At 55.4% G+C, this 12,628-nt stretch overlaps 3 protein-coding genes across 16 annotated transcripts; all 3 read right to left on the reverse strand.

The window, feature by feature from the left end:
- Positions 1-20: 20 nt before the first annotated feature.
- GALE (UDP-galactose-4-epimerase) lies at positions 21-2,745 on the reverse strand. 6 transcript variants are annotated; one of them, XR_014935352.1, is made up of 10 exons: positions 2,562-2,745; positions 2,310-2,425; positions 2,117-2,230; positions 1,834-2,010; positions 1,643-1,756; positions 1,488-1,554; positions 1,327-1,412; positions 1,159-1,236; positions 921-1,078; positions 21-844 (listed from the first exon to the last, which is right to left on the reverse strand). XR_014935352.1 is itself a non-coding variant. In XM_015883339.3 (10 exons), exons 1-10 carry the CDS (start codon positions 2,680-2,682, stop codon positions 789-791), a joined length of 1,044 nt encoding a protein of 347 aa, XP_015738825.1. In that variant the 5' UTR covers positions 2,683-2,745; the 3' UTR covers positions 21-788. The 6 variants fall into 6 exon arrangements, 4 of the variants coding, with proteins under 4 accessions (XP_015738825.1, XP_085374716.1, XP_085374718.1 ...); XR_014935353.1 differs by having other exon boundaries at positions 1,834-2,039; XM_015883339.3 differs by having other exon boundaries at positions 921-1,035.
- Positions 2,746-2,988: 243 nt separating this feature from the next.
- HMGCL (3-hydroxy-3-methylglutaryl-CoA lyase) lies at positions 2,989-6,462 on the reverse strand. 2 transcript variants are annotated; one of them, XM_015883341.3, is made up of 9 exons: positions 6,327-6,462; positions 6,028-6,102; positions 5,837-5,944; positions 5,451-5,546; positions 4,972-5,120; positions 4,346-4,409; positions 3,903-4,091; positions 3,658-3,783; positions 2,989-3,464 (listed from the first exon to the last, which is right to left on the reverse strand). In XM_015883341.3, exons 1-9 carry the CDS (start codon positions 6,375-6,377, stop codon positions 3,363-3,365), a joined length of 960 nt encoding a protein of 319 aa, XP_015738827.1. In that variant the 5' UTR covers positions 6,378-6,462; the 3' UTR covers positions 2,989-3,362. The 2 variants fall into 2 exon arrangements, with proteins under 2 accessions (XP_015738827.1, XP_015738828.1); XM_015883342.3 differs by lacking the exon at positions 6,327-6,462 and adding an exon at positions 6,186-6,255.
- Positions 6,463-6,842: 380 nt separating this feature from the next.
- Positions 6,843-11,679, reverse strand: FUCA1 (alpha-L-fucosidase 1). 8 transcript variants are annotated; one of them, XM_085518600.1, is made up of 8 exons: positions 11,525-11,679; positions 10,427-10,561; positions 10,085-10,222; positions 9,327-9,432; positions 8,820-9,020; positions 8,493-8,683; positions 7,657-7,756; positions 6,843-7,053 (listed from the first exon to the last, which is right to left on the reverse strand). In XM_085518600.1, exons 3-8 carry the CDS (start codon positions 10,111-10,113, stop codon positions 6,916-6,918), a joined length of 765 nt encoding a protein of 254 aa, XP_085374726.1. In that variant the 5' UTR covers positions 10,114-10,222; positions 10,427-10,561; positions 11,525-11,679; the 3' UTR covers positions 6,843-6,915. The 8 variants fall into 8 exon arrangements, with proteins under 8 accessions (XP_085374726.1, XP_085374725.1, XP_085374727.1 ...); XM_085518599.1 differs by having other exon boundaries at positions 11,486-11,679; XM_085518601.1 differs by having other exon boundaries at positions 11,443-11,674.
- Between the last annotated feature and the right edge of the window lie 949 nt (positions 11,680-12,628).

Raw genomic sequence — 12,628 nt, forward strand, 5'->3', positions numbered from 1 at the left:
GCACAGAACAGAGCTGCTACTTAGAAAGTAAGAAAATTTATTTAGAAACAAATCAAAAGCTCTATTCATAATTTAGTAACATAAGTTATTAATCTACCTGACAGCAAACTGGGCCAGCTGAGTCATCATTTCCTAAGGGAGCCAGTATTGCTGCTAGTAATAAATAGGATCAGTGTGTGACAGCCAAGCAGAGCCGCTCCTGAGCAACCTTTGGGAATGTGATTACAGAAGCAGCTGCACAGGCACCATGGAAGCAGAACCAGACACCAGATTCCTCACTGTGGCAGGCAGGGGCTCCTCCAGCCCCACAGCAGCAAGCAAGACTTGGTCCCCAAAGCCAGCAAGAGGAGGAGGAGGAAGGAGGGGAGCCCCTGGCAGCCAGCAGGGGCTGGTCCTCAGGGGGCCTCAGACTGTGGTCCAGGGTGGGAAGAGGAACGTGTAGGACCATGCAGGAGGTGTGAGGAACGCAGCTCCTTCCCCAGACCTTTTGGGGCCAAGGACTGTGGCTGTAAGGAACAGGCAATTTCTTCCACAGTTTGGGCACCCAAGACCACATATCTGAGCACTGGATACAGCCCCACCTGCAATATGCATCCCCACCAAGCACCCGCTGTGCCCGGCCCCAGGCCTTTCTGTGAGGGGGTTTAATGCCCTGGGTAGTGAGGCTGGGCCTTGGCTCAGCTCTGTGAGATGCAGAGGACCCGGTGGGGTAAGGATGAGGAAGCGCAGAGGCAGGAGGGGGGCAGGCCCTGAACTCAGGACCATAGAATGAGCCCTCAGTTCTGGGCTCAGTTCTTGCTGTATCCTGTGGGATTCTGCAGCTGCCAGCGCCACAGGTCCTCACCTGCACAGGGAGAGAGGCAGTGAGGGAAGGGTTGGGAGATGGGTATGGTGCAGTGGGGAGGGTGGGATGCTCTTACACATCTTGTCCAGGCCAAACTCAGCTTTCCAGCCCAGCTCCCGCTCAGCAAGCTCTGGGTTAGCATAGCAGGCAGCCACGTCTCCCTCCCGCCGGCCAGTGATCTTGTACTTGATCTGCAGGGAGAGCAGCACTGTGGGGCAGGGAGCTGCCAGGGCTCTGCAGAGAGCACCAACACTGGCATGGGGGCTGCCCAAGCAGGCAGGGAGCATTGCAGGAGTCACTGACTCAGCACCTACCTCCCTCCCCGAGGCTTTCTCCATGGCCCGGACCATCTGCAGGACAGAGTAGCCTGTGCCAGTGCCCAAGTTGTAGATCTGGGAGGAGGAGAAGGGACACACATCAGCTCCTGCTGCAAGGGCAGGAAGGCCAGGCACCCTTTGTTCACCCAGGCCCCGCTCTTGTACCTTGCAGCCACAATTCTCTTTGAGCTTCTTCAAAGCAGCGATGTGTCCCTTGGCCAAGTCCACAACATGGATATAATCCCTAACACCTGTGAGAACAGAGGATGAGCACAAACCCCCAGAGCCACAGGACAGCTCCACAGCACCCATCCGCAGTAACGCACCCGTTCCATCCACTGTCTCATAGTCGTTCCCAAACACACTCAGGAATTCCTGGCGCCCCACTGCCACCTGCAGAGGAACACACACGTTATCTGCTCGGCCTCTGCCACATGACAGTGAGAACCTGCAGCTCCCGCTGGGCACAGCTGGGCAGTACCTGTGCCACGTAGGGCATGAGGTTGTTGGGTATGCCCTGGGGGTCTTCTCCAATCATTCCAGACTCATGGGCACCAATGGGGTTAAAATAGCGCAGGAGAATGGCATTCCAGTCCTGGGGAGAGGCAGAGACCTGGCAGCCCTGACCCCAGCCCCAGCAGCACAACAGCACCGCTCCCAGCAGCCCCCTACCTTCTTTGCTTTGCAGAGGTCCTGGATCATCTCCTCGATGAAGTACTTAGATTTGCCATAGGGGTTGGTGCAGCCCCCGACCGGGTGCTTCTCATCCAGGGGCAGGTACCGCGGGTCGCCATAGACAGTGGCCGAGCTGCTGAACACGATGTTCCTGACGCCGTGAGCTTCCATGGCCTGGGAGCAGAGAGCGGCACAGAGCAGCCCTGCAGACCCCCCCCATGGCACCGCACGGAGCCCCCAGCACCGCGCGGTGCCGCGGCCCCGCTCCCGCCCCGCTCACCTCCAGCAGCCGGACGGTGCCGGTCACGTTCACGCCGTAATACTCCAGCGGCTGCCGCACCGACTCACCCACCGCCTTCAGCCCCGCGAAGTGCATCACGGCCGAGAAGCGGTTCTGGCGGGGGACACACGCGTTAGGACCGCGGCGGCCGGAGCTCCCGGGGCGGTCAGAGCCCGGCGAGCGGCGGCCGCACCGTGCGGAACAGCTCGAGCAGCGCCGCGCCGTCCGACATGTCCAGCTCCAGGAACGCGACCGGCGTCTGTGCGAGGAGCTGCACGCGCTGCAGGCTGACGGGGAGAGCGCCGGGACCTGGGGGGAGAAAATAGGGGGAAAAGGGGGAAACAGGAGGGAATAGGGGCGTGGGTCGGGAGGGTCCGCACCGGACGGACCGAGGCCGTAAGGGACCGAGCGCGGCGGTTCCGCCCCGGGAAGGGCTTTGCGGTACCTCTGGTCGCGTTGCGGAGGTTGTCGATGACCAGCGGCTCGTATCCCGCCTGCAGCAGCTGCAGGACGCAGTGGCTGCCGATGTAGCCCGCCCCGCCCGTCACCAGGATCCGCTCCGCCATGGCCGCAGGTTCCGGGGGCAGCCGGTCCCGCCGCGCTCGGTGCACAACAACCACAACCACCACGGGCCGCCCCCCCCCAACACCCGCCGCCTTTAAGGCCGGGCCGGGCGGCGCCTCCCCCGGTGCCACGCGCCACCTGCCACGTGTCAGCCGGGCCGGAAACGGGGACGGAGCTTCCGCCCGAACGGCCGCGGCCATCGGCGGGGAGAGCGGCAACGCGGCGCCGGGAGAGGCGGGATGAGCAGCGCCCCCTGGCGGCGGGAGGGCGCACGGCACCATAAGAACGAGACGAGCACGATCTCGGTCTCCGATCATTAAACGCCTTTATTAGTTCAGATCAAACGATGCGTCTATTACTGAGCACTTAGAAGTATCTTACAACAGATACTGAAGGTTCTCATAGTGCTGAGCACCACGGAGAAGCACAACGGCTCCTCGTGGTACCCGAATCACAATGGCAGCTCTGATGCTGGACCCACCACCCACAGCTGCAGAGCAGCCGCCTCCTCTCCGCGCCCTCACAGAGCTCAGGAAAACATTCCCGTCTTTCATTCCTTCAGATTCCATCGGGTTTCACGCTTCCTCTCCCGCTCTGGGCCCAGGAGAAGCCCCAGAGGCAGCACCATGGAGGGAGCAGGCACAACAGGTTCAATGTCCGTGACCAAACCCTGGTTAGTACATCACAGCCTGCACGTGGCCTGGGACACTTTGGAATTGGTTTTTCTGTTCAGAGCATTGCAAATAAAGGTGCCGGTGTCCATCAGCTTCTGCAGGTCCACACCCTTCCAGGACACAGAGGGAACAGGGTCAGTGCCACTGCCCCAGCACTGCCCCAGCAGCACGGCACAGCACAGGGCAGTGGGGCCGGGGAGCTGCACAAGGCCCACAGCACCCTCCTGTACACTAGGGCTCTCTGGGCCAGGTCCTGAAGCTCCACTGCAGCCTGGAGCCAGCACTCGAGCCACTCGCACTTACCGTGTGGATGCCCAGGCCATTCAGCATGTACACTAGGTCCTCTGTAGCGACGTTTCCTGATGCTCCCTGGGCGTATGGGCAGCCCCCAAGGCCAGCAACAGAAGCATCAACCACACTCACACCCATCTGCAAAAACACCATTCTCAGTAAATTCCCCTTAAATAAAAGGCTTCCAAAACACGGCTCACAAACAAATGTAGAGGAAACTCAAAGAAATGAGCTTTGCTTCAAAGCAAGGATCTTACCTGAAGTGCCACCAAGATGTTGGCAAGTGCTTGCCCGTAGGTATCATGGCAGTGAACAGCAAGAGCCCCCACTGGCACCTCCTTCATGACGGCTGTCAGCATCTCCTTCATGCTCCCTGGGGTCCCAATGCCAATGGTGTCCCCAAGGGAGATTTCATAGCATCCCATCGAGTACATCTTCTTTGAGACCTGCCCAAAAGCCAAGACACTGAGAGGACAGCTTTGTCATGGCCCTCCCCAGAACTGGATACAGCAGTACAGAGGAACCAGAGCATGCCAGGAGACCCTTCTCATTCATATCAGGTAGGCAGCCCAGACAGCTGCAACCTCCCTCTGTCTCTTCCCCCAGTCTTTGGTTTAATGGTTCAATACATTCTGCAGCCATCAGGCTCCTAAAGGAACCAAAAACATCACAGACATTTTAGTTAAGTTCATGAACTCACCTCTGCAACTTTAGCTGCAGAAATCTTCCCCTCATAGGGACATCCAAGGACGCATGAAACATATCTGTAGTTAAAAAAACAAACCTTTAACAAGAGAACTGAAGAGAGATTATACAAGCCAAGTTATTCAGAGCTTGTGCAGCAATTTGTATTCACTGTGCAACAGAAGAATTCATTTTTTATTTTAAAGTCAGCACACATTCCAGTGGACAAAACTAACAATTATTTACTCTACAATTACTTCTTTCATAAAAATAAAAAAGTAGATAAGACAAGTGTGCCAGACCAGGAGAGTTTTAGATCTAAGCATTTCAATGTGCAGTCTTTCAATTCAAGAAGTCAGATTTTATATTATTTGGTAAAGCTGAATATAGAGTGAACAAATGAGGGGAAGAGTGCAAACTGTCACAAGCTGTCCAGAGTGCACTAAGCCAACACCTGAAATTGTATCAGAATGCTGCTCAAAGGTCACATTTGTTTGCACTCATCCAGATCGAGGCAAAAAGTGAAGTTTAAGAGCAGTTCCCCCCTCCAGTGCTGCACGGGTCAGACTCCAGAGAGGAAGCCTGGAGCAGTGACACCACCCCCAGCTGCCCAGCACTGAGCTCACAGCGGGTGCTCCTTACCCACGGACGGGGATACTGGCCGCTCTCGCAGCGTTCATTACTTCACTGAATCTCTCCAAACTCTCCTCTATGGAGCAGTTAATGTTCTTCTTTGTGAAGAGCTCAGATGCTGCTCCAAAGATGGACACTTCTTTGGCTCCTGCTGCCACCTGCCAAGAGAAAGCATTAACCACATTAGATGACTTCTCTTGCAGGGGAAATGACAAACATGATAAAAATGAAGTTCTCTCATTTTATTTTTTCCCAAAAGTTTTTCCCTGGATGACCTAATTAATTAATTAATGTATTAAAAATACATTTTAAATAAAGTATATTGAGTTACTCTCTACCATAAGCAACAGGTTTCCCCAGCAGAACTATCCCTTTGTAGAGCAGCTTTGACGTGAAGCTGCTGCCTGTCAGAGCTGCAGACATTTCCCACCCTTAACCACGACTGAAGAATCTCTTGCTCGGCAGCCCCGGGCCCCATGACCCCTTACCGCTGCCTGGAATCCTTTCAAGTTGGGGGTCAGCACTGGGTAACTCACACCAGGCAACTTATTGATTCCTTGCATGACTTCAGTGTGGTCGGCCATCTGCAAGGGAGGCAGGGAAGGATTTCGGAGGGTTAAAACACATTTCATCTCCCACTTCACAACTTATAACGCTTATTTTAAAATTCCCTTTCTGTGAAGGGCAGCGACAACAGTCAGGCACTGTTCCCTGAGCTGCACTATAGCGCTGCGGGCTGACACAGCCGCGTGTCCCTGAGCTGCGCGTGCTCCTCAGGCACAGAGCGAATCGTTTGTGCACAGCAGGTGCCCGCACGAGTCACTGCGAGAGGAACCGGGCACCGTCACCGGGTCTGACACCGACCGACACCGACCTGCGGCACCCAGCGCGGGGACACGAAGCTGGTGGCCTCGATGACGGGCAGCCCCGTGTCCGACAACATGTCGATCAGGCGGATCTTCACGGCCGTGGGCACGACGCTCTGACAGAGGGAGAGAGCGGGGTAAGGGCCGGACACGGACCGAGCGCGGCGCACGACGCGCCTTTAACCCCGCCCGCCGGTACCTGCTCGTTCTGCAGCCCGTCGCGCGGTCCCACCTCCACCACCTTCACTCGCTGCGGGAAGGTCCCGGTGCTGACCTGCGGGCGGACAGAGCGCGGCGTGAGGGACCGGGCGGCACCGGAACGAACCGCACAGCCCGGCCCGGCCCGGAGCCGCTCACCGGACGGAACGACAGAGCACGGCGAGGGAGCAGCCGCCGCACCGCCGCCATGATGCCCGGCCCCTCACGTGACAGCTGCCACGTGATTCAGGGTGAGCGGAGCTCTGCAGTCACGTGACAACGGCGCCAGAGCGCACATACCTGGCGAAGGGGGGTGTCACGTGACAGGGGTCCGGCTGCGCAGCGCGGCATGGCGCCGTGATGATGGAGCGGCGGGGGGAGAGAGTGGGCTGCGCTGCGGGAGGGTCGGGACGCGCCGCACCGAGCGCTGCCTCTTATGGCCGCCTTTTATGGCCGCCTCTTGTAGCTGCCTCTTATGGCCGCCTCTTGTAGCCGCCTCTTGTAGCCGCCTTTTATGGCCGCCTCTCGGAGCCGCCTCTTACGGGCGCGCTGAGCAAACAGTCCGTGTTTGTCCTGGGCCGCCCCGCGCCGCGTCACGGTGTTTCCCGGTGCCCGCCAATGGGACCCGCCGCCCGCAGCTCCCAGCTCATCCCCCCCCGCTGCTGACGGGACACGGGCGGCCCCGGGCCGGCATCGGCCCAACCCGCTCAATTCCTCCAGCAGCGGGGGGGGAGGCTCCCATCTCCCATTGACACCAAGGCCCCTTTCTCCTGGCTGAGCTGCACCGGGGATGCCCGACACAACGGTTGGAAGAGATTCTGTCCTGAACACCGGTTTATTGAGCAGTGAACGAACTGAGGCTCATTGAACAGCCGGGCGGTGGCTGCTGTCACTTCACGCCCTCCAGCCGAACAGCCCAGCCCGGCTGTGAGCACACGGGAGACGGAGGCACGGCCGGTAAATCCACGAGCAGCCCTTCAGGAGCCTCCCTCCACTGCAGAGCCCCGGCCAAACCCAGCATCGACACCTGCAAAAGGCCCAGACACACTCAGCTCAGCTCGGATGGGCACCTCAAACACTGCAGGACACCCAAAGCACCTTTCAGTGTCTGTACTTTTCCACGCACCGTTCAGAGTGCACAAATGACAACACAAGGGATATTTTTGGGCCAAGCGTTTGAATGTAGAGTGCTGGGTTTTGGGTGACTTACAAAAAATCTGTGTTTGTTCAGAGCAAAGGGCACAGCAGCATTTGCGTCAGTTACATTTACAATTAGCAAGTCAATGTACCTCACCTGGACTGAGATTTAACACCAGTCATCCCTTCTGTGTGTGAGGCTTGTTATTTACTTTACCTCCCTGCGTCAGTAGGATCAAGAGTTGCAGGGAGAAACGTTCCTACCTATTCTATGGGAGATGAACCCTATCCACTGTTCCATGTTGAACAGTGAGATGAGAACTAAAGAATAAGAGGATGCTGCAGGGCTGTGGGTGAAAGCACCCCATAGCAATCAGTACGGGATAACAAGTTCACGTTACACCAGCAGAAGTCAAGCTGGGCCCTCTCAGCCCACATGTGCCCGAGGTGGGCTCTAAACATGCATTAGGTTTTTTTCCTTTAAGTTTCTTACTTGTGTGGCTGGTGATGCAGTGGGTGCAGACAGCTGCAACACGCTGTTCTGAGGCCAGGTCAGAAAGATGGCGTAGACAACTGCTCCTTTGGAAGTGTACCTACGGCAGGAAGAGTTCATTGAGGTGAAGGGCCCACAAAACAGAACCAACCATGGCCCAGCGTGGCAGCATGAAATCACCACCTTGCCCACTGTCACCCCACAGGGGTCACCTACTTTCCCCTCGTTCCAAAATCTCTCACTTTGGACCCGTCACTAAGAGCTGGCTGATAAAACCCAAACAAAGACACAAAGTCCACGCATGCTGCCTAAAAACAAATGTCATCAGTCCTTGCCTCAGACTGTGGTCAGTGCATCAGATGAGCTGCCAAGTGCTGCTCCTGTCATTGCTCTGCAATTCTAGACTGAACACAGCAGGGCACACTCTGACAGCTCTGTTCTGTAGCATTTCTGGCTCTTAATTCACTCACTGTGAATATCTCAGCAAGTTTAACAGCTGGGAAACAGTGTGTAGGACTGCATCTTCAGATTATATGCATTGAAAGAAACTAGCCACCACCACTACAGTTCTGACAGCAATTGTATGGATTTTTTTTTCCAAAGAACTATTGGTTTTTAAATCACATAAGATGGCTGAAGATCTGAATTTTAATCCATTCTTTCTACAAGATATTCCTTAGATAACATGTGGCAGTAAGTGAGCACACCAGCTGTAGGATATTACCTAAAAGCTACCTGTGCCTAATGGCAACCCTTCAGAAAGTGCCAAATTTAAGAAGCAGCATCACCTTTGGAAGTCCCAGCTGCAGGATGGTACTGAGCAACAGAGTCCTTACCAGACAGTGTCTGTGCTGTTCTCCATCTGTACTCTCCATGGTTTTGACTCATAAATTGCCTCCCCATTAGTGTCCAGCCACCTCCCAAGGGCCAGAAGCCTTTCTTGGAAGATGGGAACAATCACTCCCTCTTTTGTAGGTCCCACGTTGAGAAGGTAGTTGCCTCCAAAGCTCACAGTTTGCACTAGCTCCTGTGGCAGACAAATTAAGGTAACAATTGCATTCTTTAGCTCCACCTGCCTGTATGAAGCCCATTCCAGCTCTTTCTCCAAGTAGCAGAATGAAAGAAATCTCCCACAGCTGTTAATCTGAATTCTGATTTCTTACCTCAATGATACTGGCTACATCCATTAACTCATCAATGTGCATGTTGCTCCGATAACCCCAGGAGAGCTTGTCAATGGAGGAGCACATCTCCCATTTGTGAGCAAGCAAGGTCCCTGGCTTGTATTTGTCAGCACAGTTGTAGAAGCCTCCATGATGGCAGGAGCAATTATTACACCAACGATCATTCACAACAACAGTATCCTGGAAGAAGAAACGTAGCTCAGAAAGGAGAAGGTTTTGTCTGTGACTTTTTTAACTTGCACCCATCCATCTTAAGTTACCTGAGGCATCTAAGTTAGAGGGCCAAGTACTTATCCCCTGGGATGTGAATCCCAGAGGCTTCTCTTAAAAGCACAGTGTGGACTTGTTAATTCTGGTGAAAAAAATAAAACAAGTTTGGCACCTGCCAAGAAAGTTACTCATTTGATCGTATCCATATCTCACTGCTGCCAGACCTTCCACGCCTATACAATGCTGCAGGCCATGAGGGACAGCTGAAGGTTTTACCTTGACAGGACTGTCATTATACAGCCAGGCAAGGAAGGAGGTAGAATTCCAGTATGAGTCTGGAGCTTCCCAGTCTCCATCAGACCAAATCAAATCTGGTTTGTACCTAACAAAGAGATTAACATTATTTCAGAATGGCTTATCTGCTCTTACCCCAAAAGAAGCATTTCACAGTTTCTTGTCTCTGAAACTTTCACTTCCCATCACCTGATATTACCAGGAGGCCCGTGCTACCACTCCTCGCTTCAGAAAAAGCTGCAAGTGACTTTCTTATAGCAACAGAGTGATTATCACGGCTCAAAGTACAGGACGCAGTTCTTTCAAATACAGAAGACTGCACCTCAGAGGCAGTTCAGTTACATCCTTTACCTGCTACAGTGGCTACTGTGAGCAGCACGTGTCCAAACCTGGTAATTTGGTCAACTGGAATCCAAGGAGGGATGCAGACTCACAGTGAGATTGCTCTTCTACGTTACTAAACAGCTTGCTTCACTTTCAGAGCTGCTCCCAGAAAAGGCAGTATTAAAAGGCATTCCTCCTGCATGCAAGATGTGCCTCTACCTTACTGTACAAGTTAGATTAATGACAAGGCAAATGTGAACCCCTTTTTTAATTACCTCAAATCATTACTGCTAAACAGACTTCCTTTGGTAAAAATTAGCATTTGTCACCTCTGTTGTCTGCATCTACTTTGCATCTTTCTCGATAGTACGAAAGCCAAGAACTGCTGTTGCATCCTGACTGGCTGCAGCTCTTACTTTAGGACAAGATCAAAGAGTTCTGGCATTGTCTTCTTTAAAACAAAGTTCTGGGTCTTGAAGCCGCTTTCTTTGTCAGACAGATAGAGAGGGTTAAACCACTCTAACAGAGAATGATACAGTCCGTAGCGTATGTTGCTGAAGGATAGAAAACAAATGAAAGAGTTAGGCCAGCAGCAGGGACTGAGATTCAGTGCAGAGCAGATTACTGGCACTATTATTTCACAGTTTCAAGACTTTGCAAGCACCGTTTTCATATCAAACTCATCATTTTCTGTTTGCCAAGAACGGCCAACAGAACTCAGTGCATGAAGAGGACAAAGCAGCAAAGCGCAGCCATACTTCTCTCTGAGCGCCTGTCCCAGCTCTCCCACGAGGTCACGGTGGGGCCCCGTGTCCAAGGAATTCCAGTTCCAGGACACAGGTGACCCCCAGTTGGTGAATCCTTCGTGGTGTTTTGTGGTCAGCACCACGTACCTGAGGGAAAAGGGTCTGGTCAGGGTGACAAAGGAACGGAGTTAGGCCCAGTCCTGACAAATCCTAAACTACAAGAGCAAGGGACTGAGGCACCGTGCCATGAGGGGTCCTCGTTAGAAGCCCTTCCCATTGTCCTTAACATTTAAAAGAGATGACACGAATAGTAACGTTTGTAAATGCATTTTAACGGTGGCAAAGATGAGCAACTGCGATGGGGAAGCAGTAAGCGCAGCCGTCTGGCTGGCACTGCAGCACACCCTGTGAGGGCCGCGGGTCCCGTAAGGATCCTCACACGGCCCCATCCCCGCACGGTCCCATCCCCGCACGGTCCCATCGCTCAGACCCAGCGCGGAGCGGCCCGGCCGTCGCTGCGCCCTGACCTGGCACCGGCCCGTCGGAACAGCCGGGCCCATTCCCGGGGCTGGAAGTCGTGGGCGGTGAAATGGGGCGCGAAGTCCGCGTAGGAGGCGGCGGGCGGGAAGCGCTGCCGCACGAAGCGCTCGTAGTCGGCGCGGTGCTCGCCCTGCCAGTGCCACCAGAACCACTCGGAGCCCCACGCCGGCACGGAGAACACGCCCCAGTGCACGAACAGCCCCACCTTGGCCCGGTCGAACCAGGCGGGCAGCGGCCGCGCGTCCAGGCTGGCCCAGTCCGGGCTGTAACGGGCTGCGCCGAGCACCGGGACCAGCGCGGCCGCCAGGCACAGCAGCCCGCCCGCCGCCATGATGCCGATGACGTCACGCGGCCGCGGCCATCACAGCGCGGAGCTGCGGGTGCCCGGCCGTGTCCTCCCGGCTGCGGGGCTGCGCGACGTGCTGCCCCCACCCGCCTCTGCCCCGCGGTGTGTCCCGACACCGCCCGCACCCTGAGGGTGTTCGTACTTGTCTCCATTACTTCCCTCCCCATTGAGCGCCCACTTCTTACTGCTGCTGTTCTGTGCTCCCCAGCAGCTGTGACACCCACCGACCAGCCCGTGATGTGCTGCAGAACCCGCTGAGGCCCTGACCCCACACGCTGCTCCCAGCTGCTCACTGGGGAACAAACATTGGCAGCTGCAGCGTTTTCTGTTGCACCCGGAGCATTTTGATCCCGATTTGCGTCTCTTGGCACATTGGAGCAGAGCAGTCCTGGACTTTGGGCTGAAATGTGGCTTAGCGTTGCAACAAGCTGCTCCTCTCTTACGTCAGGTTCTGGGGCAACCAGCAGGACCACAGCGATTGCACTCCAACCTCAGCATCCCATGCTTCCTGCAGCTCTTTGCAGAACATCACAAATGCAGCAGTCATTATGTCATTATTCTCAATGTCATTATTCTCAATGTCATTATTCAATGACAGCCCTTGTCTCCCCAGACGGGTGCACTGTGCAGCCAGGTGGGTTTTGACCCATCTCAGCTCACCAGGGAGCTCCTCAGGTGCCCAAATCTCCCTCAGAAATCGCTGCCACCCAAACCAAGGCATCTCTTAAACAAACGGCACCTTGACATCTCCGAATTGCACACAGCTTTCCCAGGACTGTCTTAAATTCTCCATACCCACATTTATACAATGTCCAAAGAACATTACAACGGTGTTCAATAGATGTTTAGATGTTGTACCACAGGACACAGCTTGGTGGGGAAATACTGGTGGTAGGTGGGCGGCTGGGCTCAATGATCTCGGGGGTCTTTTCCAACCTTAATGACTGATTCTGTGACTCTGTGCTGGGGAGACTGGAAACCCCCTGAACACAAAGCGGGTGCCATAAGGTGAGCACAGCGCTTATGGTCCGCGCACAACGCGGGAACGTCAGTTCGGCCCCAGACCCGGCGGGTTCGGCCCCGTTGCTGGAGGCCGCGGTGCCGGCTGCGGTTCGTGCGGTTCGTGCTGCTCGGCCGCCCCCGCCCGGCCGGAGCTGCGCCCTGCACCCACGGCGCGGGGGAACGAGCGCTCAGCCCGCAACGCGTCCAACTGTTTGTGCTCCAGCCTGAGGCTGTTCCTGCTCTGCAGCCAGCGCGGGGACGGGAGCGGGAGCAGGACGGCACGAGGGAGCGGGAAACGAACGGCGGGAAACGAACGGCGGGAGGGA

This window comes from Coturnix japonica, chromosome 17, assembly GCF_054131305.1.
Source record: "Coturnix japonica strain WE chromosome 17, WE-NBRP24, whole genome shotgun sequence".
NCBI lineage: Eukaryota > Metazoa > Chordata > Aves > Galliformes > Phasianidae > Coturnix > Coturnix japonica.

Bases quoted from the DNA above. Each gene is read 5' to 3' on its own strand.
- GALE (XM_085518590.1), bottom strand. From the start codon at position 2,682: ATGGCGGAGCGGATCCTGGTGACGGGCGGGGCGGGCTACATCGGCAGC. The intron at 1,053-1,158 runs GTAGGTGCTGAG...CCTGCCCCACAG, and splicing joins AGAAAGCCTCGGGGAGGGAG to TGCTGCTCTCCCTGCAGATC. The intron at 845-920 runs GTAAGAGCATCC...CTCCCTGTGCAG, and splicing joins GTTTGGCCTGGACAAGATGT to GTGAGGACCTGTGGCGCTGG.
- HMGCL (XM_015883341.3), bottom strand. From the start codon at position 6,377: ATGCCGCGCTGCGCAGCCGGACCCCTGTCACGTGACACCCCCCTTCGC. The intron at 4,092-4,345 runs GTGAGTTCATGA...GCTTTTGGGCAG, and splicing joins CTGCAGCTAAAGTTGCAGAG to GTCTCAAAGAAGATGTACTC. The intron at 3,465-3,657 runs GTAAGTGCGAGT...GTGTCCTGGAAG, and splicing joins ATGGCCTGGGCATCCACACG to GGTGTGGACCTGCAGAAGCT.
- FUCA1 (XM_015883340.2), bottom strand. From the start codon at position 11,285: ATGGCGGCGGGCGGGCTGCTGTGCCTGGCGGCCGCGCTGGTCCCGGTG. The intron at 10,562-10,941 runs GTCAGGGCGCAG...CTTTTCCCTCAG, and splicing joins TTCCGACGGGCCGGTGCCAG to GTACGTGGTGCTGACCACAA. The intron at 10,223-10,426 runs GTATGGCTGCGC...TCTATCCTTCAG, and splicing joins GGACAGGCGCTCAGAGAGAA to CAACATACGCTACGGACTGT.